At 43.4% G+C, this 27,490-nt stretch overlaps 1 protein-coding gene across 1 annotated transcript; it reads right to left on the reverse strand.

Moving 5' to 3' along the window:
- Window positions 1–326: 326 nt before the first annotated feature.
- LOC128301047 (ATP-binding cassette sub-family G member 1-like) lies at window positions 327–26,724 on the reverse strand. The gene is made up of 8 exons (XM_053037353.1): window positions 26,547–26,724; window positions 14,545–15,039; window positions 4,899–5,028; window positions 4,621–4,826; window positions 3,964–4,538; window positions 1,879–2,688; window positions 1,701–1,801; window positions 327–1,642 (listed from the first exon to the last, which is right to left on the reverse strand). Exons 2-8 carry the CDS (start codon window positions 15,003–15,005, stop codon window positions 1,142–1,144), a joined length of 2,784 nt encoding a protein of 927 aa, XP_052893313.1. The 5' UTR covers window positions 15,006–15,039; window positions 26,547–26,724; the 3' UTR covers window positions 327–1,141.
- Between the last annotated feature and the right edge of the window lie 766 nt (window positions 26,725–27,490).

Raw genomic sequence — 27,490 nt, forward strand, 5'->3', positions numbered from 1 at the left:
CCGATCGGGTAATCACTTGTTTTCGATTGTTGTTTTCTATTTGGGTTTATTCTTGCCTTTTGTTTTCTTCCTCTCCTCATTTCTATGCATGTTCTATATACGTTTGTGGTTTGCCTATACGAGCGGATTCAAAAAACTTTCTATCCCACTTTATAATATGTATATATATGCTTTTTTTGTTGTTGTTGTTGTTTCTTTTTTTATGTTTCGATTTTCGTCGCAATTTATTCTTTTGTATGTTTAGTATGTTTTGTGTTTCAATCTTTTCTTTTGTCTATACGAGTATGGATTTTGCTTAATGTTTCTTCTTCTTCTTCTTCTTCTTTTTCTTTTGTTGTGTGGCTGTTATGTGAGAGCTATTATAAAGCTCTTGCGTGTTTTTTTTGCATGCTTTTGTTTTCAGCACACTAGAGCCAGTATAAATACTACTGTAATACTTTTAAAGGACATCGATACATGTGATTGCGACGTTCACGTAAATGTTCACATTCACGGCATGAAAAAGAAAGAACATTTGTGTATGTGAGTGTGTGTGTGTGTCCGACTGGTGTGTGTTTCTATGATCTGCTGGACATTAATCCTATATGGCGTTTCTATCGTTTTGTTTGTTGGTACCACCGGGTATTGTCGGGTTGGGGGGTCGACGTCATTACATTACGTTGCATAGCTTAGTTGCTGTTGTTAAAATACACATCTAGAGTAGGAAAACAGTTTGCTCTGCCAGAGTGGACAGTGTAACTGAGAAATCAGCTTAGGACACGCACAGTCGAGTTACACGTCAAGCGTAGCAGTAGTGTACCAGTGTGGTGCTGAACGTGTACAGCCTGTTCCAAAATACAAGTACAAAAACGTGTGATCAGATTGGTTTATCCCTCACGAAAGGCTGTGTGTAGGTGTGTGTGTGTGTGAGTGAGTGTCGTGTTTTTTTTCCTGGTGGTGTCGCTTGAGTTTTGGCTACTTCGGTTGTATTAGATCGGCGGGGCAAAGACAGCAAAATGGGCAAGCAACATGTGGATCTAGCGAGCGGGCGAGCTAGCGAACAAAGTGGCTGACACGCGGCTCACGTCAATTTTGCAAGGTGTGTTGTACGCTCTATTTGGGACTTTGGTATCGTAGTGGGTTCGTGTTTGTTTGGAGCATTTTAACGGATGGAATGCAGTTTCCAGCGCAGCACAAAGTACGCGATCACGCGCAGCGCGATGAAGAAACCAAACAGGGCGGTCGCATCGATCCAGTACTCCGCATTGTCCATCGACATCTCTTCGAGGAACTTTTTCGGGCTGCGGAAGTGGCAGTAGATCTCGGTGCAGGCAAGCTTCTCCCGCTCCATGCCGTACACGGACACCATGGCGCCCTCGAACCCGTACCGCACGTAGCTGACGTACGTCACCCACTGCAGGTAGCTCGGGATGACGTCGAAGTTGACGAAGAAACCCGAAAACAGGATGATCGGAATGGTGGAGACCGGGCCAAGAAACACACCCGTTTCGACGCTCATGCCGGCTCCGATTAGCAGACCGAGGCTTTGGGCCACGAGCGACGTGAGGATGCAGATCAGCACGAACATGCCCACCCGCTTCGGATCCATTGGCTGGGACGTGAGGTAGTACACTACGATCACGTACACGCTCGTGAAGAGTACCTGCAACGATGGAGAGCATAAGTATGTTGCGTACATCACAAACTGCGGCTTGAATTACTTGAAATGGAAGATCTGCGATCGTTTTGGCGAAGTAGAACGACTTGAGCGAATACCAGTAATTGAGATGTTCACGCACAAACACGGCCATTTCTGTGGGAACTGAAGAAGAAAATATTGAAGCATTCAGTTAGTGCACGTTATTAGTTGACGTAGGTTAATCCAGCAGATCCACTTACAGGTGAGTATCGTCGGCATCATGGCGGTGAACATGGTAAACATCGTGGTGAAGAAGATACATCCAGCATTGCTCATGATCTTCGACGCATCATTACCGATGTCGTAGTAGATCATCCCAATGATCGCACCGACAATCACGTGCGACAGTAGCCGCATCTGCGTGAGCGTTTGATCGCGCATTATCGTGATCATGGTGCGCTTGAGCAGTATCCAAAACTGCATCCAACCGGACGTGGGAAAACCGGCCTGCTTTTTCGGCACCGATATGCTCACACTTTCCGTCGAATCGAGCAACGACGTGGTACAGGTCGCTTTGCAACCGGTCTGGGTTTGGGTGGTGGAGCCCGCCACCGGAACAACGGCAGCTAACAGTGGTCCGGTAGCGTCGGACGCCGGAATGATCGAGACACCCGTGTTGGTTGTCGCCACCGCCGTCGTCGTAGTGGTGGTGGGGACCATGGACACTGCAACCGATTCCGCACCATTCCCGAGTGTTGGTTTCCGTTCCGCCGTGGCCGCGACACTCGCGGTGATTTGTTTACTTTCATTATTCAACTGCGACTCTGGTGTTGTGTTGGCCGGCATACTAATCGCGGTGTACTCACCGGTAGCGACAACCGTTTTTAGCAGCGCAAGCTCATCCTCGTGATCAGCAGTACCCGTTGCCGTTACGTCGAGCGACACATTCTTGTTGGAGGAGCTTTTACTTTGCGAAAGGGGTTGATTATAGTTGTTACATTTACCATTATTGACTGCAGTTACGAGTTTACTATTCCAGTCACCATGCTCCCCGCAAGCAACTTCCATCACTTGAATGTAGAAAATGAAAGAAAACAGTAATTAGTTTAACACAAACGAACTAGTGTTGGGAATAAAGGGGCGCAACGATCGAGAATCTTTTAGGTTCTGTTTGAGAAAAGTAGCTGGAGATGGGCGAAGTGCTTCATTTTCTAGATGTGGAATTGTTCATTTACGGGAACCTACAGAATTTAGTTTAGAATTTTCATTCAGATTGTACGATCGTTCCTATAAGGGTTCATTCAATTATTACGTAACGCTAATAGGGGTAGAGAGCGGGTTTAACTTTGTGTTAGGGAACATACAATAAGATTATACTTAGATTCCCGCTTCATAGTCTATGTGTTAAAAATTAACTTATTTTAGGGACTTTTATACAAATTCCATGTTACCTATCTACTTGTCGTTTATTTAAAGGTCAAGTTTCTTGGTATCATTTGATACCCACTCATTGATGATTCCTGTGTGTAGTAGTGGATCCAGTTTGAATCCACTGTCATATAACAAGCATCGTCGACGCTCAAAATTGTCATTGAACTCTAAGAGCTCCAAAAAGTCTCAGAATGATGCATCCAAGTTATCCACTATCTTAAAGAACTTCATGCAATGCCTGGTTATCTTCCTAACCAAATGTAAACCACCATAACCAAATGTCTAATCAAATAAAAAATATTGACATTTTAAATTTCTGATGTTCCATTGGGTGTTACGCTAGAGCTAGTTATATATCATCACCAAGTTAATATGTAATGTAAACTACCAAACGAGCTTCATAAGCTTTTTTCAGTGGACGATTAGCGAATGAATAATGGCCCTACGTTTGGGATCTGTGGTGAGTAGTAAATTTGTTAGGCAGTTTGTTAATATATTGCATTTGTCGAAATACGTTGGAATTACTTAGATAACTTAAGAAAATTTCATATATTTTTAAACGAGAAAGAGGGGGGGGGGGGGGGGGGCGGGGGGCGAAAATTGAAAATTTTTGCGTTACGTAATAATTGAATGATCCCTAAGATGAATGTTTTAATATCCTTCGAGATTAGCAAGTACTCTGGAAGGAACTCCACAAAATTCTAAAGAAATTGGAGTTGCACAGCGATATTTAGAATACTCAAATTGATTACAAAAAATCTGCAAAGTCGTTTCTTCGCATTTCATTTGAAGATTGTGAGTTAATTCTTGAAACCATTTAGTAGCTCCAGTCACTAAACGGAATTAATCAACCAGTTCCACAACGGTCACCATCGCAAGGAACCGCAGATAGAAACACTGACATCTTCACTTACCGTAATTCGCTGGATTGTGGTAGCTTGGGCATTCGAGCCCGAGCGAGGCAAGAAACGGTACCAGACCATTTACCCGCCCCTGATAGATACACTGCCCTTCGGCCAGCACGTACAGATTGTCGAACAGTTCGAAAATTCGAGCCGATGGTTGATGGATGGTGCAGACAATCGTACGACCGCCGCGCGCTAACGATTTCAGCAGCGCAATCAGCTGCGAACAGGTGGAGCTGTCCAGACCGCTCGTCGGTTCGTCGAAGAACATTACCGGTGGGTTGTTGACCAGCTCGAGGGCAATCGATAGCCGCTTCCGCTGGCCACCGGAGAGATTGAGCGTGAGCGTGGTGGCAGCGTCCAGCAGACCGAGCGTTTCGATAATTTCCTCCACGACGGCCCGTTTCGCCGACACGGAGATGTCCTTGCCGAGCTTCAGGTTGGCCGACACCATCATCGCTTCCCGCACGGTCAGGTAGGGTAGCAGCCGGTCGTCCTGCATGATGTAGCAGGAAAGTTTACGAAACTTGCGCAGATTTCGATCCTTCCCGTTGATTAGCACCGAACCGCTGAGGTGTGATGTTCTGCAATGGGTTAGGCAATGGCGATTGTTGGTAAGCGAACCTCACTGTGTGGGGGCGGTTTTGCCGTTCCATGGTGACTTACTTGTAACCGGCGAGAATATTCATGAGCGTGCTTTTACCAGCACCGGACGGTCCCATGATGGCGGTTAGCTCCCCGGATCGGAACTTTCCGTTTATACCCTTGAGTATGGTCTTGTAGCCCCGCTTGTGGCCTTCGGACACCGAGTAGGACATGTCCATGAACTGGATGTCGATCGGAGGTCTCTTTGGTAGATGCGTGAGTGATACCTTGAGGACGTAGGGGGAAGGTTTGGAATGAAATCTTGTGACTACCGTACCCCATAGCGTTCGATTCCTTACCATTGGCTTTTTCTGCCCATTTCCATCGCTGTTGTTGAGAACCTTCCGCACTAGGCCGTGCGCTAGGTTAGAGTCTTTCGTTTGTCCGTTTGTCATGATGGCTCCGTTGCAGAGAGCGCTTTGAGAATTCCTGTGGACAAAAAAGAAGGAATGCAACATTATTTCGGCTTCGGTAACATGTTTTTCCATAAATACTGTAGGAGCTTAATTAATTGTTTTTCTGTATTTGTTCCGAAGCAGTGTAGATATATGAAGCTCATAAATTGTTTCGACCCCAGCGCGTAACCTCACGCCAACAGTACGCTCGATGAGAGTTTAATGAGTATCAACAATTAGCGTGTAATAAAGCAAGAAAAAAAAACCCGAACACACCAGGCACCAGGCGTCAATTAATTCGTCATCCCGTTGTGGCAAAACCACTCGCGGAAGGGTTTTAATCTCGATTACCCATCACTCGTTCGTTGCACGTTTTGAGCGGCACTCTGGGCAGAAGTAGTGACGAATTGGGAACCATAACAATAATAATGAAAACCAAAAGCCAAAACAAAAAAAAAGAACACGAAAAATGGCCCATTAGAATTCATTTTAGGGTCGGCTGAAATTGCGTAAACTTTGCTTTTATCGTCGCGCCTTCGAGCAAGGCAGATATTTTCATTGTTAATGATTTTTATTCCGAATACTCCACGGGGAAGTTCTGTGGTATGGAATCGTTGCTAGCGTCAAAGCCGGGGTTTTTTTGGCAAAGAAAACGATACCAATCCATAATGTGATCGTTTTGTGTCGCGTAAGCGCATTTAACTGGAATAAATTACAACCAGCTCCCGCCGATGGATGGTTTGTATTGTGTTTGGCTTGTATTTTTTTCTTTATTTGTTTTGCTTGAGGAATCCCCACATAAACATGGCATGTTCCGGTAGATTCTGTCAGTTGGGTCTCACAAAATAAAAAACGGACCTCTCGCGCGTTACTGGCGACCATCGATCAAGGAAAACCGTGAGCTCAGTGTTGCTTTCGGTGGGCAATTTTTCGAAAACAGCGCATAAATTATGCTCCAAAGCAGGAACGGTGCGCTATTTCCTTGTTTTACAATTTGGAACAGGAGTCGCGCAACAAACAAACGCATCAAATCGATTTTCTCACACACTGCACGCCCATAAACTTGTGTTCCGGTGCCGATGAGGTGGAAAAATTGAGTGGAAATTTTAATTAACATTAGCCACCAGTTTCCATCACCAGCTGCCGAAGAGTTCAGGGAGCGGTAAGCCGGGCATAATTTTGGTCCCTGTTAGTTAGCCGGAGAATCGTGACCGGAGGTGATTACATTTCTCCATCCCGATGGACGAGACCACCGGCCAGGCCCGGATCATGTATCATGCCTATCCGCACATTACGGAAGTGACATCATTTCTAATTATTATATGTACATATTCCATACCGTGCTGCGATAAATAATTCATGGGAGCATTAAGGATGGTTGTTTGCTAACAAACAGACGATCAAAGGCATTTTGTAGTTAAAGTAGCAAATTTATTGAGGTGTTAACATTGATGTTATGAATAGCATTTTGCAGAACATCCGTTGTGACGGAAACGTGGTGAATCGCTAAAAGAACATGCATTTCTTTAAGGTGTTTTTTTAATATTAATTAGGCATTAATAACGGTTTAACAGGTGGGCTGATACTTGTTTGGCCTATGACAGTGAAACAATTTTTTTTGGCCAAATTATTTTTTTTTATTCAACATATATCCCTTCAAGGGTGATACACCGATTATAGCCGGTTTTCAATTTTTGGTTACTATTTTTGTAGTAGCATTTGTCTTTTGCTCAAAAAAGGCATTTGTTTCGGCGATCACCTCTTCATCCGAGGAAAAGTTGTTCCCAGCGAGCATCCTTTTGAGATACGAGACAAGGAAATAGTTCCTGGGAGCCATATCTGGGGAATACGATGGGTGGGGAAGCAATTCGTAGTCTAATTCATGAATTTTGGCCATTGTTTGTGACACGGTGCGTTGTCTTAGTGAAACAAAACATTTTTTTTTCTTCAAATGTGGCCGTTTTTTGGTGATTTCGTCCTTCAAACGCTCCAATGAATTGATAAAATAGTTGCTGTTAATGGTCTTTTCTTTCTCAAGATAGTCGATGGAGATTATTCCTTGTGAATCCCAAAAAATTGACGCCATAACCTTGCCAGCTGATTGTTGCGTTTTTACCCGGTTTGGAGCAAGTTCATCGCGTCCAGTACACTCGGATGACTGTCTATTGGACTTTGGAGTGAAGTGGAGAAGCCAAGACTCATCCATGGTAACATCCTGATTCAAAAACTCGGATTTATTTCGCTCAAACTGCTCCAAACGCTGCTCCGAATCATCAACTCGTTGTTGTTTTTGGTCAATTGTGAGCTCACGCGGCAGCCAATTTGCACAGAGCTTTCTCATATCCAAATATTCGTGAACGATATGTCCAACACGTTCCTTAGACATCTTTAAGGTGTCAGCTATCTCGATCAACTTCACATTATGGGTGTTCTTAATAATTTTATGATTTTTTTAATGTTTTCTTCTGTAACCACCTCTTTTGAGCTTCCACTATGTTCACCGTCCCCAGTGCTCATTTTACCACATTTAATTTTAACATACCGTAATTTTAAGGTTGGTTTAGGTGGAGCACTGTCCAAAAACACTTCATCAAGCCAATTTTTAGCTTCGACTGTATTTTTCCCCTTTCATAAAGCAATATTTTATCATCACGCGAAATTTCTTCTTTTCCATGATTACTCAAAACACAAAAGCGGCGTCACACAAAATGCTCTAGCCTACTAGGTTACTGTCTGAGTGCTGTCAAATTTTGACAGAACTCGTTTGAAGGTTGGTACAAACTAAAAATGATATGGATTTTTAAATCTACTAGCGCGATCTATGTGTTAGGCCAAACAATTATCAGCCGACCTGTAACTTCACATGCCATCATCGTCCTTGGCATCAAATCGTTCAAAAATTAGGTTAGTCCTTTTTCCCCCTTCAAACACTTTAGTAGCTAGAAGCTTTCCACTCTGCACAGTTTCACTAGAATTAATTCACCTCACCATAGTTCGGTTGGGAGCGTCATTGGGCTGTACACTGTCCGCGCACTTTGTCCAGGACCTTTTCCCTTGCCTTGCGTTTGTCAGCCAGCCAGACGGTCTAGTCCACACCCTAAAACGGCCAATGGCACACTGAACTGCAAGAGATCGAGGCAGCGGCATGGATCGCGCCTAGGACGGAAACACGCGTTCTACGTGCTGATAACCGTCGACGGCATTGGGGCCATTGTTAGTATTTGCTAATCGCGCCGGTCGGTCAACGTTGATGAGTTATTGTCGACGGCCAGCGCCCCATCTCACCTGGGCGCAACGGGGATGAATGGAATGTACTTCCTTGGAGATATCGACTTCGAAACGCGATTTTCGCATCACCACCAAGGAGAATGAAAACCTTCGCCGTGGTTGTCAAACGAATCGATTCGTTGCAATGAACCACGGGATGGTAGCACACCGATTAATCGGGTGTGATGTGTAATCATGTGGCGGTTCATGAGCCACCGTGGGGATTGTTCGTGCTGGAATCACTAAAATCGCGCGAGAGTTCAAAGTCGTCGCAAGTTGGTTCGGTTTGGACCACGAAAGAACGCGTTGATAAGCGAACTACCAAAGTCGCTCGTATTACTCAATCGATGGAAATAACAGAAGAAATTGTTTTAATGTTCAACAAAAGGCAAGGTTAGGGAACTGTCGAAATGAAACAAAAAAAAAATGTCTACAAACGCGACCCTCACACCGCACCGGTGACCGTGACATGAATTTTGAACTCATCTCTAGCTCCCATGTATTCCATTCTTGGCCGTTTTTGTGGCGGCCGTGGGATCGTTTAAGAGTTTTCATTTTTGCTATGACGGTATCGTTGTTTCGTCGTTTCGTTTTGCTTCGACTTCTTATTTCACCATCCGATTATCAATGGCCGGTGAGTTGGTTGGTTCGGTACACATGCACCCTCAACCGATCGAACGCAAAAAGGTGGAGAAAAGAATGGTAAATTTAAAAATAAAACCACACCGAACCGTCGTGTTCCCGAGCCTTGTTCCCGTTCGGCCGCGGAATGTTTGCTGTATGCACCAGTTGAACAAAAACCAAGATGGTGCGAGCAACGCGCGAAAAATACAAAAAAAAAACACAAAAATCGTTCACAATACAACGGGCACGATCGATGGTATGCTGTTTCTTAATATATTTGAAAATGGTTTTCCTTTTTTTCTGGTGGTCATTTTTATTTAGGGGAAAGAATATTTACCAGCCAGGTGCTATAATTATTTCAAAGTAAATAAATTCCTTCGGGGGCAGGAGGACTAGGTTAGAGAGTAGAAGTAATGTTTTGTTGAGAAGAGAGCTATTTGTTTACGTTTACGGCTTACGCGAATCGTGTCGCCGTTCATTTACGCTAAAACATCAGTTTAAAGTCGATTTATCATTGGTAAAAAGTGAGTCTTTCGACCCTTTTTGTAGACCACATTGATTCAGAGAAACAAATATATGAATAATGTGTATGTGTTTATTGAAAAAGATAAACAGTAAGGATAAATTTGGATTGGAAACAATTTTGGATTCGTAAGTAAAATAAACTATAGTTGATAGGTATTAGTAACACAACAACATGCAACTGCCAAAAATTGTTCAAATTCAGATGACATCAATGTGTCACTGTGAGTGTTTTCGTTTTTTTAATTGGTTCATCACTGATCAAACTTCTGAGTTTTACCCACGCATTGTCCATTTAAGTTGTGAACAATGAGGAGCGTGAGCTAAATACCACAACAGCGCCGTGCGTTAGTATCAGTTGTGTCTATTTGCACGAGAGCCACAACAAGCTAAATGCATTAACGTCGCCATTTGGCTCGGTAAACTGTGCTTGATTTTGGTGATTATATTTATGAACCCAGCAACGCTGTCAAATACGCTAAAACTGGGTTACCGGTTCAGATGTACTGGCTTCTTATCAAAACACTAACAATGCATATTAACGCGCACAAGCCGAAAGGAAAGAAGGCAATGAGTCGAGGAATAACGATACTCTACCTCTTCACCCAGACGGTTGGGTGGTTTTTGAAGTTCTTCATGCTGCCCGCATCCGATCCGGAATCGCAACGGTTGGCGTAGAAATTCAAGTTGTAATGGTTGTCGCAACTTAGTTGATAGATCGTCGTACCCTCGACGGTGTCATCCAGATCCTCCAAACTGCTGCATCCCGATGGTGGCAGCGTACCCAAACGAAAGCCATGCCCGCCACCGGGAGAAGTGGAACGAACGCAAGCAAGCGACGGTAAATCTTGACCCTGCGCAACATCCTGATAGTTTGGCGAATGTTGCACTACTGAATCGGCAATCACTTCGGTGTCCATCCTAGATCCCATTAGCAATGTCACTATAGTTTTAATTGCCAAAAACCACCAGACAACACCGCACTGTCAACTAGACCACTGATCAGCTGGAACCGTTCTGACATACTGAGGATCTGCAAAGGTTCGATCTAGTGAGATGGCGACTCGATCACGCACGATTCTCTCACTTGTGCACGATTTCATTCAATTAGGCTCGGTAGCAGCAGATGTGTGCGAAGAAGAAAGAATTGCCCAAGCCATGTGCCCGAGCAATGTTCAACATTCGATCAAATGGATCGACGATTAGAGATCGTTTGCGTCGGAACGATTCCCCGCCCATATGCAACCGGCGGTGTACGCTGCAGAAGAAGCAAACGTCTTCCTAGTAAACCGTTCCGGCTTGTAGGAGCCGTTCGGGGGAAATCAAACTAACATTAAGGAAGTCGGTCCATCGGGCCCACTATTCTCATGACGGTCGGTGCAAAGTAATTGACTTCTAATGGACACACATCACCTTTGTTTTGCTCGGTGCATCGCGCGTCAACCGACGGTGTGACACCGTCTGCGTGTTGGAGTCAATTAAACTCAATTTAGATTTAATTTCCTATCGGTGTCCGGGTGATGGCAAGAACTCATCATTTGCGAGTGGAGGTGGATGATTGAAGAAGTAGACGCGGTCGTTCGCGGATGGTGCAGCCAACGAGACACAAAGCGAACTGGTGAATGGTTTCAAAGTTCGTTCGAATGGAGGAAAAAATAAAGTTGCATCATAGGTGTATGATTGTCTGTTTCAACTCAGTCCCTTACGTATACCAGTGCTGTCTTAACGAAGCTGAATATCTATGATTTTTCGCTTCTTTACTGCTACAACAACCTCAAGAGGTCCATGACCATACATTTCCAGCTTTCTTTGACATTATATATCCTTAGCGAGATAGTCCTAGATAGTGGAGACATACGGGGGATTATCGCGAGATCTTGGGAATCTTGGACCGCTCCAATCGTGTGAAAACTGGTGCCGATACCAAATGCACTACCAGGCCACCTCAGTCCATTATTGGTCGAAATCATCCAAACCAGTTCTAATCTAAACCAGTTTTTTTGTATGCGTTTTGACGTTTCCAGGCTTAGCCGCTTTCAGCACCCCATACAAGCCAATAATGACACGCCAAGTTAAGCATAGGAAAAAAGGATTAATTTGTGTTCCTAATGAAAGGCTCAACAAATGTAAAAAAAAAACATTTTGCTTGATGGTAGAAAACCAGGTTAGGCCAGGTTTTTACCGTGTGGCAAAAATATAAAGCCCTAAATATAATATATAAATACAGGTAGTCTCCGAGATACGCGGTTCCTCTTATACGCGGATTCGGAGATACGCGGTTTTAGGAAATTTGACAGATGAGCTAGTTTATAGCATAAAATCTAAGCAAAAAGGTAAAAAATTGGTCAAAAAAATGTTTTTCGTAATATAAAACATTTCTTTATAACTAATTTATATGCATTCTTTCTAAAAATCGCCTGATTCGTTGATTAAATGAAGTCCAGAGAAGGAAGTAGACTCTGTGACTTTGAAGTATAAACGAAATTGCACCAGGATTCGACTTATGCGGAAATTCGAGTAACGCGGTTTTTTCCCGGATTATAGCGGGCCGCTATAATAGCGTATCTCGGGGACTGCCTGTATAATATATAAACAATATAATATATTGCTATAAAGCCCCTCCCCCCATTTAAATGCCAAATTGGTTTGTGATTCATCGACTGTAGCAAGTCTTTGCATTTGCTATTTTATAATAATTTTATAATTTAAATTTATCATAATATGCAACTTTGGTTTGCAATTTCACTTTACTTTTTAATTGATAAGGAGTTCATTTATCTTTGATCAGGTTGATGGAGGCTAATCTACGTTATTGGAACTTGGGATATTGATTAGCGATTTTTAAGAGCGCTCGTAATATACCTGTTATACGATACTAATCCTACTGTTACTCAATATATTTAAGCCTAATTATGTTATATCCTTAATATACAAGTCAAAAGAAATGAAATTGCGGTTAACTCATTGCAAAACGCAGTCAAGTTGTCAATATAATTCGTTATGTTTTCCTTTTTATTTTTGTTTCATTCTAGTGAATTTTAGTGAATTGAAACTGCCTAAATGGAGCTGTCTACTTGATTTGTGCTAAGGACCATTAAAAAAAAAAATAATGATGCTGAATACACAGTAAGTAATAGGATTAATATCTGGTATAATATGACATGCATAGAATATAATTTTTTGAAAACTTACGGCCGTTTATATGTATTGTGAAAAAGCTCGATTCTTTCAAGCGATGCAAATCAATATAAACATAATGCTCTGGAAATTCCCATAAATATACTCTAAGCCCTAAAGAAAATTCAATAAAACCATTTTAATCATTTGAGTGGAAATAGTAATGGGAAGCCATTTGCCAGAAAGCTTTTCGCGTGTCTCTTTCTTCTACTACTTATGCCACGGTAGTAGTGATGAGCAAGTGTGCCGAAGTTATGGATACGTTTATATGCAGAATTTTCTCGCGGCATGAAATGATACCACAAATACAGTGCATTATACAACCATCTCGGTCCCACTCCACGTCCACGTTGCTGAGTTCTGTGAGAAATGCACACCGATAGTCGAGGCACGAATGCACTTTAAATTAAATTGCAATGCTCTTCGCGCAGCATCTGCACTTCACCACCCAGCGCTGGTTGCGGCACAATTTCCGGGACATTGCGACCGGTTTGCTACCGACGGCGACCGGGAACGGGCTCTTTGGGCAGTGTGGTAGTTCTTGCTGTTGCGGCACGTCGCCAGCCGTGGCCGTAGATCAGAACAAGTACAATCGAATTAAACACATCCCGTATGCCGTGTCCCTTACCACCCAGTTTCAGGCGGGTTTCTTCGGTAACTTCCTGAATGTGTTGCCACTGGATGGACATGGCTGGCCTGCATATTGCGACAGTTAGTTGCTGTTGTTGGTGCACTTGGCGTGAAAAGACTGGTACGGCACCATGCTACAGACATGCAAGCGTTTTCGAGCGAGCAGGACCCACTTTTCCCTCGCTTTAACCAAGATGGCGTCACTCTAGGTGGTAGGACACCAGGCGTCTCCATTGTCCATTTTCAGAAGCAAAAATTGTGACCGTCATAGTTGAACATTTATGGAAAAGTTGATTTATTGGCGGCCATGACCATTTACTTTTCTTCAATTCGATGAGACAACGCTAGGGGTTTGCACTATTTGAGTTGCGAAACAGCAACATCTTCCTAATGGTTTATAGATCACCTGATGTCTATGTCTATGTTTGTGTTAAAACTTTCTTCCATCTGTCCTTCGCCTAGAGTGCACATGGCAAACCATGGCAAATGTAAAATGTAGAAAAAGAAACACACACACACACATTCACGAGACTATGCTCCCGCTGGTTCTGCACAGCGTATTCCCAGGGAACTAATGGAAGCTCTCTGTTCGAACAGCATCACGGGGGACGTCTGAACTTGGTGACTTTTTAACCGCCTATCTCTACAGTAGCCTTGACTGTTCTGCTTGGTTGCTGGCACCAAAGAGGAACGGCAAATAAATGTGCCGCTTGTTGAATGGTAAAGTTTGGAGAAACCAGAAACCCTCCCCACCGGTGGAAGGATTACGTTATTCACGCCGTACTAAAAGTTGCAAAAGGAATGGGGATGGATTTGGTAGCTGTGATTTTCCGTTTCAACCCGGACGGTGTGTGGTGCGCAAGGAATGGTAAGGCTGTAGCACGAAATATTCAAAGAAAAACTACCGTGCTTCAGCAGCTTAAAGAATCACGATATGTGGTTGTTTATTTGTAAATTCCAAAGATATGACCTGCGATTCATCGCATTGCAGACACACGGTAGTGAATTATAGTGCAACTATTTCCAGCCGTGTACATTTCGGTCGAGGCCGCTTTGGCGGTGTGGTCTGTAGTTTTTTTTTGTTATTCCAACCTTCTTTTCCTCCAACCAAACAATCTTTTGAGTGCGGGATTGATTATAGTTTGGAGATCACAAGAACAGACACAAGGTTGTAAACCTTCTTACGTTGGTTTACGAAGGAACGAATAAAACAGTTATTGACTTGAATTGTTTAAAAATATGGGGCAATATGTCTTGCGATGGAGTGTGTTAGGCGAGATATTTCTTTATAAATATGCAACAACGTAAGGAAACCCCCCCGATTACTTACCCGATTGTCCCGTTCTTTAGATTATCAACCAGCGTCGGTGGGGATTTGCAGCGAACGTTTTGTGTGAGCGAGTTGTAGGCGACCGCCTGTAGATCACTGCTGTTGGATGCGTTTAGAATGTTGCAGAAGCCGGGTACGTGCCCGGCAGCTCCTGTCCCGGGACCGACCGGGTGTACGGACGCAACGTGCGGTGATATGAGGGGGGCCGATGCGGCCAACGATGCGTTTATGTCGACGACCGAAACTTCCGTCAGGGTGTCCGTCGGATGATGGTGCTGCTGCTGATGATGGTGGTGGAGCAGATGTTGGTGTGAATTGGATTGCTGCTGTAACGGGGCGGGCGTCGGGGATGGATGGGGATGCGGGCGCAGTGGATTGTGTGGATGGCCGTGGGTATGACCTACACTCCCAAGCATAGCACTTTCACCGGTCGTCTTTCCCGCCATCATACCCGGATCCATTCGCCTATTCGCTACAATCCGTCCAGGGCTTTTTCTGAAACGATAGGGCGCAACGTTAGACGGAAGCGTGTGGTAAAGCACCAAGTGGCACATCAGCAGCAAGCGAGCCTGCGATGCCAATGCGGACGTTGAACATCCGATTCGTTTGGTGGGCGGTTATTCATTTACCCATACGGTTGGCGGGTAAATTTGTTACGCGTTCGTTATGCAACCAATCAGGGTAAAAGCGCGGTTCCGTCGATTAAGTTTCAAAGTTTCCCCGTATCACAATGATATTATTCAATTCATTAATGGTTTTGGCGGTTGGGCGATGCGATTTGTTTTTGCTTCCCTTCTTTGAACTGCAATTTCCAATTATGAAATGGGCCGTGACAGTTACAGATGGTATACGTGAACGATAAAAGAGACATTTTCTGCGTAATGGTGCATCTGATGGCCGCTAATAAATGTGGTTCGATTTAATCTAGTTATAGCACCGCGTTATAAACTCCATTGTATGGTATATCAACGGAAAAATGTGTTAATTAGATTGCATTTATCCCTGTTGATTGATATCATAAAACGCTGATAATTATATTTTGCTTATCAAAGATATTTTGTTCACCAGTAACATTCGTGCAACGCCACATATTTTCCACTATTTGTACTTTACTACTTTAATTTTTATTTTTGGTAATTTTTAAGAACAAATCAATGGATATAAACTCTCTCGAGTTCAAATGCCATTAAGCTGCATTGGAAAAGCTCTTATTGGAACATATTCTTATTTATCTTATTTAACTTATTGTAAGCTCTTATTTAGCTTATTGTAACTATCGTGTCACAACGTAGCGTCCGTGGCAGGAAAAGTTAAAGCAATGAAATGCAGCTTTTTCCATGCATCCTTCCGGTGCTAACTTTGAAAAGCGTTGCAACATGTCCGCTTCACCTAAACGACAGAGTTTTAGTCTCGTGTGATCCTAAGGAAGACCTTACCCCCCTTGTGTGATAACGGTGGGACCGCAACTAGCGAGTTTCAGGTCCATTATGTAGTTTTTGTTTAATTTAGCATCGGTTTACATGCTCCGTATTCTTCGAGTGTCCTTTTGCCCTCCGATTGTCGCAACATGCAACATGTTCAGCAACGCGACATGTTGGACATACAAAAAAAAGGGGGGACAAAACAAAAATGCAAGAAACGAGAACATTCCCGCAGCAGCGAACGACCCCTTACACTCAGGGCGGAAGGAAACGGGTTGAGCGTGTGTGTGTTGCCATGTTTTTCTTTACGTCGGTTCAGAGGTCTTCCCAAGTGGGTTCCGCTTTGCCGGAAATGCTCCATGCTGCACACGATCACCCATAAGGGAACGGAAGGAAATGTGAGCACAAGAAAGAGGGTTACAGTGCGGATTTTTGAGGTGGAACTATGTAACGTAACGGATGTATCCAAACTGTTGGCCTCGGACGTGGCTATGGATATTTGCATATCGATTTGTTTGTCTCGCGGTACCGTAATATGACATTCGCTTTGAATTTGAAGCGATGCGGTAAGGCCGTATTGGGCTGTATTCCCAAAACTATCGTACATGTTGCGACCTATAAATAGTGCACAACACACCTTCCGTTCGAACACAGCGCTGAAAACAATGGCAATGAAAAATGAATGGGTTACATTAAATTGCTTATACTCGGGAGGGATAGTAAAACTATACTTAAAAATACATTCCAAAAACCGAGCTTCAATGCAGCGTTGCAGAAACCCTTTAGTAATAACTTTATGTGGAATAGAGAAATATGCTGGCTGGCTGGACACACAAAGGACATGCTAGAAGTAGCATCCCCATTTGCATGCCACATACGGTCGGAAGGACTCTTTATTATGAGCGGATTTTCCAAACGAAATGTCGGGCCTTCAGAGCCTTTATTCTCCCTTTAATTTTCCTCGCTTCCATTGATGCAGAAGCTAACGTCGCTCATCGTTCGACCGTTTCCAATTTCTGTTCGCTTGGACGATCTAAAGCTCTCTAACAGGCCCATTCGACGACAGCAGGTTCCTTCCTATTTGGTCCTTGAACAATGAACTTCAAAACGAATTTTCCATCGTTTCGATTTTTGAAGAATAGAACAGAAATAATTTTAAAGCATCCCGGTACAAGCACAATACGAACATAACAACGAACGGACGTAGTGAAGTTTGATGTTCCATGAACTTAATGAATAAGCTTTTTCTCTCTGCTGACAGCATGCAAATTATGCACATTTTAACATAGCAGAGTTTCAATAGAAAGTTTAAACGAAAAAAAAAGTCATTAAATAACGCACCGGGTTTGCAGAGGGCGCGCGCCTGCATATGGCAAGGTTGGGGCCCGACTAGAAACCACACCGGATGGCACCTGTTCGAAGTGTTGGCCACTACGGAGCGGCTTGACTGACACTGACAGTGACAAATTTAATAGCACCGAGAGTCGATTCGTCGGTGGCAAGGGCACACTGCACACTGTTTCCGCTTCTCCCTTCCTTGTACGAGTCCGCGAAACATGATGACACCTTTTCTATACCGCTGGCCCGAAACCCGGCTGGTTCGGCCTGGTGTGATGGTGGTTATGGTGCATTAAAGATTCGTTGGTGTTTTTTCCGATCGTTGGTGGCTTAAAAAATGGGAAAGATGCTAAAAACACCAAACTAGAAAAAGAGCGACAAAGAATGGCGGAACAGAAATTAAAACAAAGCAAACAAAAAACCACCCACCCAATGACTGCTTCAAAGCCTCCCTCCCCTCCCGGAAAATGACATTGGTTAGTGTCACTTTGCCCCTGGCCGGAAATTGGGGATGGGGCGAGTTTGGGCAGCTTTTGGACACGCGCTATCGGTGGGACACAGTGGGGTTTGTTCGGTTCTTTCCCTTCTGGTTGGGTGTTGCTTTCCACTGGCCGGTAAACCGGTAAAAAGCTAATGGAAGCACGATCGAACGGGGTTTGTTGGTGTTGTTAATTTTTTAAAAGGTGTACACCTTTCCTTGCAGGACCTTTCCAGGCACAGATTTCCAATCCGCTGGTGGTACGACGCTACGGTAAATTGATTTTTTCCCTCTCGCCTCTATCCTATCGCCTGGCGTTGCCTTCGCTTTGCGTGTGATGCTATTTGGGATTTGATGAGATGGCAATTCGTGTTTGGGTGTTTTGTGTTTTAACAAGAACTGCTATACCGGTATACCGGTCAGTTTGTTTTGCTCGTGCAAGTAACGATGATCAAAGGTAGCGTGAGTGAGTATCCTTTCCCAAGGTAATGAAGTGTAGTTTTGCTATGTTGATTGGAAGATTAATGAAATTGAAATCAACTCAAACCCTTTGGATTTGGAAATTCTGAGATTTCATTGCCTATAAAGCTATCAGGAAATTATAGGAAGGTATGCGATTGACCTCCAAGATGCGAGTTCGGGTTCAAGTGTTTAAAAAAAAAACATTGTGTACGCCTCAAGAAACGTATTCCAATAAGCCGATTAATTCTGTGTGACTTAAGACATGTATTTCGTTAGCTAGCTAATGAATTGTATCAGACAGTTTACAAGTAAAGGGTGTCCCCGAAAGTAAAAGCACGATTTCTAAATGACGTATCTAGTAAACGGAGGGCGTAAAACAGATGATTCTTGATATTCTTGGTTGTTTACATTCAGAGCTACTAGCTAGTGCATTAAAACTATTTTTTTTAATAGCGTCTGTCGAAATGCGAGGCATTTCCGTCGAAAAGCGCAAAAGCACACTTAACATTTCGCTAAGTCAATTGGCGAAATCGGAAGGTGTGAGTTTCGGGAGGAGTCCAGCTTTGAGGATGCGCCGAAACGTGGCCGAAATCCTGGTCCTGTCGAACAGCGATTGGACCGGGAAATAGCAAAAGCGTTCAAACGAAGAAAGGAAAGCTCCGTTCGCGATGTGGCTCAAAAACTGGGTACATCAAACAGGAACATCCAACGTGCCAAGGCAAGATTGAATTTAAAAACGTATAAAAAACAAAAAAGAAACCGAACCCCAGTACAAAACAGGCCTCATGCGTTAAATATCGGGCTCGGAAGCTGTACGACAAGTTGCTGTGTCGCCAATCTTCATGCATCGTGATGGACGATGAGTCGTGCGTAAATTTTGACTACAAAACTCTTCCGGGTAGTCAATTTTACACCGTGCCCGAAAGCCAGGACATCGAAGAAGCCGACAAATCTATATCTCCCGCGATATAATTCGGAAAAAAGGCAATGTGGTGGCAAACCATTTGCGAATGCGGTATGATGTCCGAACCGTCTAGTGACAACGAAGACGATGAGGACCGATCCTGACATCCGGGAGTGTTTGAATCGACGTTTGCTGCCCATCAAACGAAAACATGCTGGTCCAGTGTTGTTTTGGCCGGATTTGGCCTCTGTCCACTATGCCAAAGACACGCTCGCATGGTATGAAGAACATGAGGTACGGTACTTGGCGAAGGAAATGAATCCCCCGAATCCTGAAGCCAGACCGATTGAGTTATTTTGGACGCTAACCATGGCAAAATTGAGAAAGCATTTTAAAGCTGCTGAGAACATCGACAGTCTTCAAAAAGACAGGAAGAAAGTGTCGAAAATCTTTCGGGACAAGTTTGTGCTGAGTCTGATGGGAGGTGTCAGATCAAAAGTGCGATAATTGGCATACGATAATTTTTTTTTTGGTAAATAATACAGAACACTCCACAAATTCTATTTATCAAATAAACATTGAGTTTCTGGAAAAGATTTTATTTTTTGTCTAACTTTTAAATCGTGCTTATACTTTTGGGGACACCCTTTACTCCCCAACATTTTTTGAACATTTTTCACTGAATCTAAAAAAAAGAAGTTTTTTTTTTAAAGATAATTTAACACAGCTTTCAGTCAGCTTTAATTACAGATATTCACTTTAAAATGTGCATGGAATTGACTTTCTCTCAGTTGTTCTTTCCGAAGGATGATTACACAGTGGTTGGGTCGAGCCAATATTTTCCCCGATTAGGGCTAGTGTTATCTAGTCCTTTAGGAAGAATTTGGACGACAGAATGGTTCATGCTGCACCAGCTACTTCCTCGAGTCTGGCTCGAGCAACATATCAAGCTCGTGAAGTAGTAGGAAGTACTCGTTGTTTAAAGCTTAATTTTATACCTCTTTATACACAGTTTTAATGACTTTTTATAAAAGTTGATACATACTACATAGTTTTATAAACCTTTTATAGTCTTTTGAAAGTGTATTCGTACTTATCGAACACCTCGAAGGCGTGTCAAGTCTTTTTGACGTAACTGATTGATTATTTTGTCGATTTAAAAATAGTTTGACAGCAGCTCCAACCTCCAAAAATTGTTTTTTTTTCCTTTTTAAAAAGTAATTTAAACTCAAATGTGTAGTGCATAACGACCTTGATGACTTTGCCGCTTATTGGCTGTCACCGGATGAATGGGAACTCTATTCATGCTTTTTTTATCAAAAAAAACACCTTTTGACATTTAAAATGGAATTTCCAAACCCTGCATAAAGTAGAATGCATAAAAAAGACGAATTCCATTTACAAAAGTTTCTGTTTATACCGTGTTACAGATTGAACGGACTCCAATAGCTTTTCGTCCTCGATCGCTCTCACTCTCTCTTTCTTGCTCTGCCATCCTTATCGGGTGGGAGTCGAGAGTTTTTTTTTGTGCATTTTGCACATTTTCCTTTCAGACTAACAGTCAGCGCCCTTGAGCGCGTATCAGAGAACCGATTACGTAGCTGAGATGAATATAAAAAAAGCAAAGCTCCGTTCCTTTCGATTGCGCCACAACGTGTGACCATGGTACATATGGAAGATAAACCAGTTCCCGGCACACCGAGTGCAACTGCACTCGAAGATCACTTCGTACAACTACTGCATTGTGTGTGTGTCTGTGTGTTTTTCCATGGTGATCCAGCGAAGGGCCACGAGGACCACTATTTGCCCGATTAAAGTAGCATGGCGCACATGAGGGTGATGCCTAACCCTTACCCTTAAAGATACCGACCCGCACGCTTCAACCGCTCCTGGGTGGCACCAAACACACCCGCCAGCAGCATCGAAACGAACCATGGCAGACAAAGTGTGTTACGGCTTGTGAAACATTAACGTTGCGCGAAGCGAGTAATTTGCCTGCCCGTCCTTCGGCCCATTTTCCTCGGTGGGGGGAAAAAGTGCAGCTGCACTTGTCGATGCAGCACACCACTCAATGTCAGGCTGGGCTGTGGAAGTCGCGTCGAGTGGGGGTTGATTTGTATGGTTTGTGAAACATATGTTGCGGTGTGGAGGTTTCTCCCTTTCTTTCCTTCGTTTGACTTTCCGTTGTCCCTTTTTGCGTTGCTATTGGCGAGTTTAGTTCCGTGCGGCATTTCCATTTTTCACATCGCATTTCCGTCCTGTGTTTCACTCTTCATTCGCCGCATCACGGTTCAAAAGCATCATAATCCTGGAAAATGCCTTCAAAACCGTACCAGCCGCACAATTCGTTATGAAGCAAATTAATGGCAATGTAAAAAATAGCCTTCCCATGGTTTGATATTTCCATTCCACTGTGATTAGTCATGAATTTTGCAAAAAGAAGCATTCGTATGCAAAGCCTCCGGAAATGTAGGTAGGGAAGAAAAATAAATAGGAAATCAGTCGCATTGTTGCTGGCTTGTGGCGCTGCAGCACAGTAAACAGGGACACACCACGACAATGAAACGATAACGCACCGGGAACGGAGGTCGATTGCATTCAAACAAGCTGACAGCAAAAGTATTCCGCATGTTTATAGCGGAAGTGTGTCCGCCACCGTTGTGGAAAGCATCTGTGCGATTTTCACATGATTTATGATGGGTGTACAAACTGCATCGGGATCGGGAAGTGTGAAACACGATCTACCGGTCGCATCGATTGGTAATAGGAAAAAAGTGATACGAAATGAAATAATCGTGCAGCTCTCAGGCAGAAGTGCATCGTACGGGAAGCGGTAGTCTGGTTACAATCAATAGGAAATGTTGACTAATCGTTTGCTGAAGAAGGAATGAGCGATGCGGCTAACAATCTATCGTGACTAAGTGGTGCCCAGATAAGCAAATAAATTGTTAGATTGTCAATGATTGTCAGAGGCAATTCTGCTAGGACCATTTTCCATTGAACGTATTTGGTTTTTAAAAGTTATGTGAATAGTTTCATAATTACTTTGTTTTATTTCGTTAGAACGGCCTGGCCATATCGACTTATTTTACCACGTAGCCGGATAGTCAAATCCTTGCTTCGGGAGATTGGTCCGGATGGGATTTTGGTCCGGGCCGTTCGTGTGAAGATCGGCTCCGCTACCATCATGCCACCGGGCCGCCCCTAGTTTCATAATTATTAATACTATTTTATATGTATCAGATTGACTCATGTCAAATATTATTCCCTATCCATTGTATTTCATTTACGATTGTCACAATATACCACGCGTGTCGCTAGCAATTTAATTTGACCTTCTGGTTCCATGTTCCATGGGTCTTATTTTTTTCTAAAACCGAAGAAGCCAATTGCTTGGTTGAAAGAGAAAAGCAACAACGAACAAAAAACAAATCTTATATCACACTCGAGGACACATTTTAATTACGCAACATTCACGCCCACACGCAGCAAAAGCAATCTGATGCTCCCAAGGGTGCACCAAACCCGAACCCGCGTTAGCAACGAAAGAAAAGGGACGATTATTGGGGCTTACCAGAAGACGCAGAGAAAAATTAACTAGCGCAAGGCATCGAAAAACGACAAGAGCTTCCGAAATATACAACAAAAGCGACGAGCAAAACTCTCATGTAACGAGGGAAGAAGCTTCAACAATGTGTGCTGTTCGCTTTCGCGGTTACGTTGAGTATGGACCGCGTGCAAAAGTCAAGCCGAACATGCAATGGTGGTGGTGGTGGCCGTGCGCCGCATTAAACCGGGAAGCCATTTCGGGCCGATATTCGAAGGAACGCGCGCCATTGGCAATGGGAATTACGTAAAGTAGACGTTAACCTCGAAGCGCGACGCCTCCGATCCATTGGAAAGTGTTCTATTCCACATGCGCGCCATGTCGAGTGCAAACGTACCGAGGGAATGATCGCGAAGAGCGAGATGCTCCATGTGAAAGCAAAAGTGCGACCTGAAAGTCGCTAAAAGTCATGCGGATTAGCAGCGGGTGAAGGAATTTCGTTCCATCCTACCACAGGAAGGAAGCGGCAAGTGTTGTAGGCGTTAAGTGTACTCCAGAACAATGCTCAATAAATGAGCCTCGCGATTCTGGCGTGTGGTGTTGCGGGGCTAACGCCATAATAAGTGTACGATTGGCTACACCGATCCATCCATCAAACCTTGCTATGGGATGATTCGTCCATCCGAACGCGACGTGCAGTAGCTGAATGGGTCAATAAAGCGAGACAACATCCCGATCGAGCAAACTATGCTTGATAAATCACCCATGGACATGGACATAGCCCGGCTCGGTTTATCTGCTCGACGCTGCATTCTTTGCTTTGTTTTTCCTATTGATTATCAAATCAATCACGGCGACTGGCGTGGGGATGGGGATTAGTTTCGTGCAATATGCTCGAGGCGCATTCCAAGCACCAGACAGCCTAGAGATTAGTGATCGGCCGGTTAAATGATTCACGGATTGTTCAATTCCATTGCCCAAAATGGCCGGATAGGAAACCATCAAAATTGATTAAAACCCATCGAGCCAATGTTTAGCTATCGTTCGTTTCCTTTTATTAATAACGTCATTACTCGTATCTCGAAACGCTTCCTCTGGGTGAGTAGAGAAATTCTGTGCAGACTATTGTATGATTAAGCATTAGTTTTATGAAATAATTATGAAAGAATGATCTAATAATAATCTAATAATAATTTTTTAGATGTTTTAAAAATTTGTTTAATCTAAAACAACGATGATTGTGAATAATCATCATCAATAGCAGAACTACGTAATCGCAATCGTAGTAGAACTTAGCTGAACATTACATTGTTTTCCACAACACTGTTTTGTTTAGAACAAACAAAATAAAATGTGGTCTTACAATCGATTTACCGGTTTCATCGGATTATTTGCATCGGAAAAACTACCCAATTCATCTTTTTTTGTTGAATTGATTTTTCGTGGAACGCACTGGCACGAAGTATTACGTTGCTAAGCAAACACCTGGCCCACAACAACTGGTGCCTTCTTCCGCGTTCTTATCGAAAACCGACCATTAGCCGCACAACACCGAAGACCATGGTGGAGAGATTTGATAACATAAAACCGCTTACCGCTCCTTATCATTCTCAATCTCCCCCGGACAAAACCCGGCAAGAAGGGTGTTCCCTGATGTGTGACGCACCTGGTGGCGCACTTGTTTTTCTTTTGTTCGGTTTTCGCGTGCTACGCCCTCTCTCTCTCGAGTGCACGATGCACTCGGCGCGTCAAAGGTTTTGGAGGCTCGCTACGGTGCGGATATGATGGTGGCGTCGACAGAATGCCTGCCTCATTGATGTACTGGAAATTCTTATCGGTTGATTGACATCCATTTGGCTGGTCGGCCGTTATCTAACCTATTATCTAAGTGCATGGTGGTTGGTGGTTGTTATTCTTATCATTTGATTGATTTTCGATATGATGGAGTTTCTGCACCTGCGGGTGGGCGAGTATTCAGGAGTTGCTGACGGGTAGTTGATTTTTTAGGTACGATTACGCAAACCGTTCGTTACCGCGATAATTGCGCGAGTGCGATCGCACCCAAACTGGGTGGGCGGAAAAAGAAACGAAAGGAAACAAACGCCCCAATTGCCAAGATAAAGGTGTACCGGTTTCCCCATATCTCTATGTGTGACAACAGGTGTGCAAAAAGTGGAGGATTTGATTGATAAAACGGTGCTTGAAAATCCTACTCGAGTGCGATATCTGGGTTAGATTAGGTGTGGAGGTGGCTAATATTATGTACTGGAGTACCTGTTGGCCGATTATCTTCGATCGCTTCAAAGGTCGTCAGTAGCCGAATGCTGGCCTAACAGGTGCAACGAAGGATCGTCGATTATTTTGCAACCGTGGCATTATTTTGATATTTTTTTTGAACGAAATTGCTAACGCACAGTGGATGTTTTTTTTCCCATGATCGGCTAGCTAAAACGCCACAATCCTGAATTCACATGGCCTTTCGGTCTTTGTCCTCATCTTTTGAAGTGAGTAAATAAAATCAAAGAAGCTTCACGGCGATCATGCTACGATGACTGCGAGTTGAAACATCCGCAAACGTTTGCAATAAAGGGAGTGGATGAAAGAAGATGCTTGAACCATGACTCATTCATCACGCCTGAAGGAAAGTGCAAATCGTAATGGAATGAGTGAAGCAAACAACTCTAAACAAATGCGGACGTTTGATTCAACGATTGAGTCACGGAAGTAGTTTAATTTCAATAGTCTCACCGTGTCTGTAGCATTGTGAATCATTTCAATTGTAATTCACATAACAGGTTTTGCTCATTCCATATTAAATATTTAAAATCTCTGACAACTACCAACGGCCGATGCTTCAAAAAATTAAACCCATAAAACAGTGCTATTTCAAACCAGCCAATTACGAATCCCCATCGAAACCAATAGGATCCTAAATAGCAAAACCAACATGCTTTTTTACTCTGTCTAACTTATAAAGAAATTTGTCAAAGTGCGGAAGGAAGTTGGTTTGGTTCTATTCCAAAAAAGCACCCCAATCGGATCGAGTCTCTGAAGAGTACCGATCGGATCGAGTCTTATTGCAATCTTAATCATTCGAATCTGTCAATTGGGATTCGGTTCGACTGAAATCCGTCAATGTATCGGATCTTTGACTCTTCCGAATCTCGATTTTCCCATCATTTTCATGTTGTTTGTAGACTGTGGACCCATTATACCAGATTAAGCTAAAACTTATTCTTTTTTGAATGGTTTGAATCTTCTCCAACATCATACCTGTCCAATACAATATGAATATGAATGAATAGGGTGACTGCTCACTTATAAAATGTTAAATCCACTTAGCAACCTTGGACGATTATAGCACTCATTTGAATTTTACTTAATATTTCGTAAATAACGTCGACTGGGATTCATAATTCTTTAACAAATCATTAGCCTTTGGTATTAATGAATCTTTGAACGTACCTATTAACGTTGCAGGATTTAAAAATTTTCAGAGATTCAGTGTCATTCATTCAATATAAAGATTTATTCCTATTCATTCACTAGAACGCTCACGTCAAGCATTACGCCAGCATTGTACAGGATTTTTTGGTCCACTCGTAACAAGCAATCTAAATCTTAAAGCTTTATCTATATCGAAGCTTTAAAAACGTCACCCAAACAATATTTCTGGTAAATAATGAAGTGCAATGTCAGCTCTTTACAAAATCGATAAAACTTCATTTAATCCCACTCTTATTGGTCGGTACAGAAGACCGATTTAATTAGGCTACATTTTCTACTAGCGTTGCAAACAATTTCGTCCCGAACATTGCATACGCCTACTTGGTGAAAGGAAACATAACTTACATTTCGCGAATGGAGTTTGCCGAAGAACAGGAAACAGGTTCGCTCGACTTTCACACGTGTGTCGCTTCCTTTGCGTACCGAAATCCACATGCACGAACGCACACAATCCTTTTTCCAACCGTCACTGAATGTGTGGTGGCGAGAAAAGCGCTTTCCCACGCGTGTTTTGTGGTTTATATCTTTTTCTGTCCACAGTGCCCTCCACCGGGCCAACACTCCTCCACGAGCCTACACGCGCTCCAGATGGCTAGCTAATGCTGTTGAATAATAAATCTGTGGCTGCGGGGGTTTCCTTCGCTGTTTGGTGTTGGTGTTGTTGTTGTTGTTGTTGCTGTCGCTTTTCCACCGAGTGGGCGGATATCTGCTTGTACCGGGTCACTCACTAAAAACACACGCACAGCACTGCACACACACGCACACGGTCGTGGAAAAAGGACACTCGCACACAGATGCAGCCCCAAAAACGACGACGGCTGTTTTTATTAAGCACTTTTCCACCTATTTTTAGGGTGCGGGCACTGGACTGCTTGCAATGGTTGTGCTGATTTATGGAAAGGATGCTTGTGCGGGTATGTGTGTCCGTATGTACCTTCCGGCTAGCACAGCCGTCATAGACACACAAGCAGTGATTCGCTAAACACACACACACACACACACGACCTCTCTTGGCGCAGAATAAGAATGAAAATGATATGACACACTTTACTATATACTATTCGCCACGCTACAACTACACTGCACACTGGTGGTTCCGTTCACATTGTCCTTTCTCACTGCACGATGCTTCCGTCCTTTTCACCGGCATCGTTCAAGGCGAATCGATGTCGATCAACTTTTCATTGCAATATCCACGCAACTCCAACCCCCGATGCTGCTGCTACTGCGATGACGATAATCGCATCGTGGTGCTGCTGTCAGAAAGCTTCAGCTTTTGGGTAATATTG

The sequence above is a fragment of the Anopheles moucheti genome, chromosome 2, assembly GCF_943734755.1.
Source record: "Anopheles moucheti chromosome 2, idAnoMoucSN_F20_07, whole genome shotgun sequence".
Lineage (NCBI taxonomy): Eukaryota > Metazoa > Arthropoda > Insecta > Diptera > Culicidae > Anopheles > Anopheles moucheti.

Excerpts from the sequence above, each read along its gene's own strand:
- LOC128301047 (XM_053037353.1), bottom strand. The coding sequence starts at position 15,005 with ATGGATCCGGGTATGATGGCGGGAAAGACGACCGGTGAAAGTGCTATG. Across the intron at positions 1,802-1,878 it reads GATGCCGACGATACTCACCT|TTCCCACAGAAATGGCCGTG; the intron begins GTAAGTGGATCT and ends TTTCTTCTTCAG. Across the intron at positions 1,643-1,700 it reads TCGCAGATCTTCCATTTCAA|GTACTCTTCACGAGCGTGTA; the intron begins GTAATTCAAGCC and ends CCATCGTTGCAG.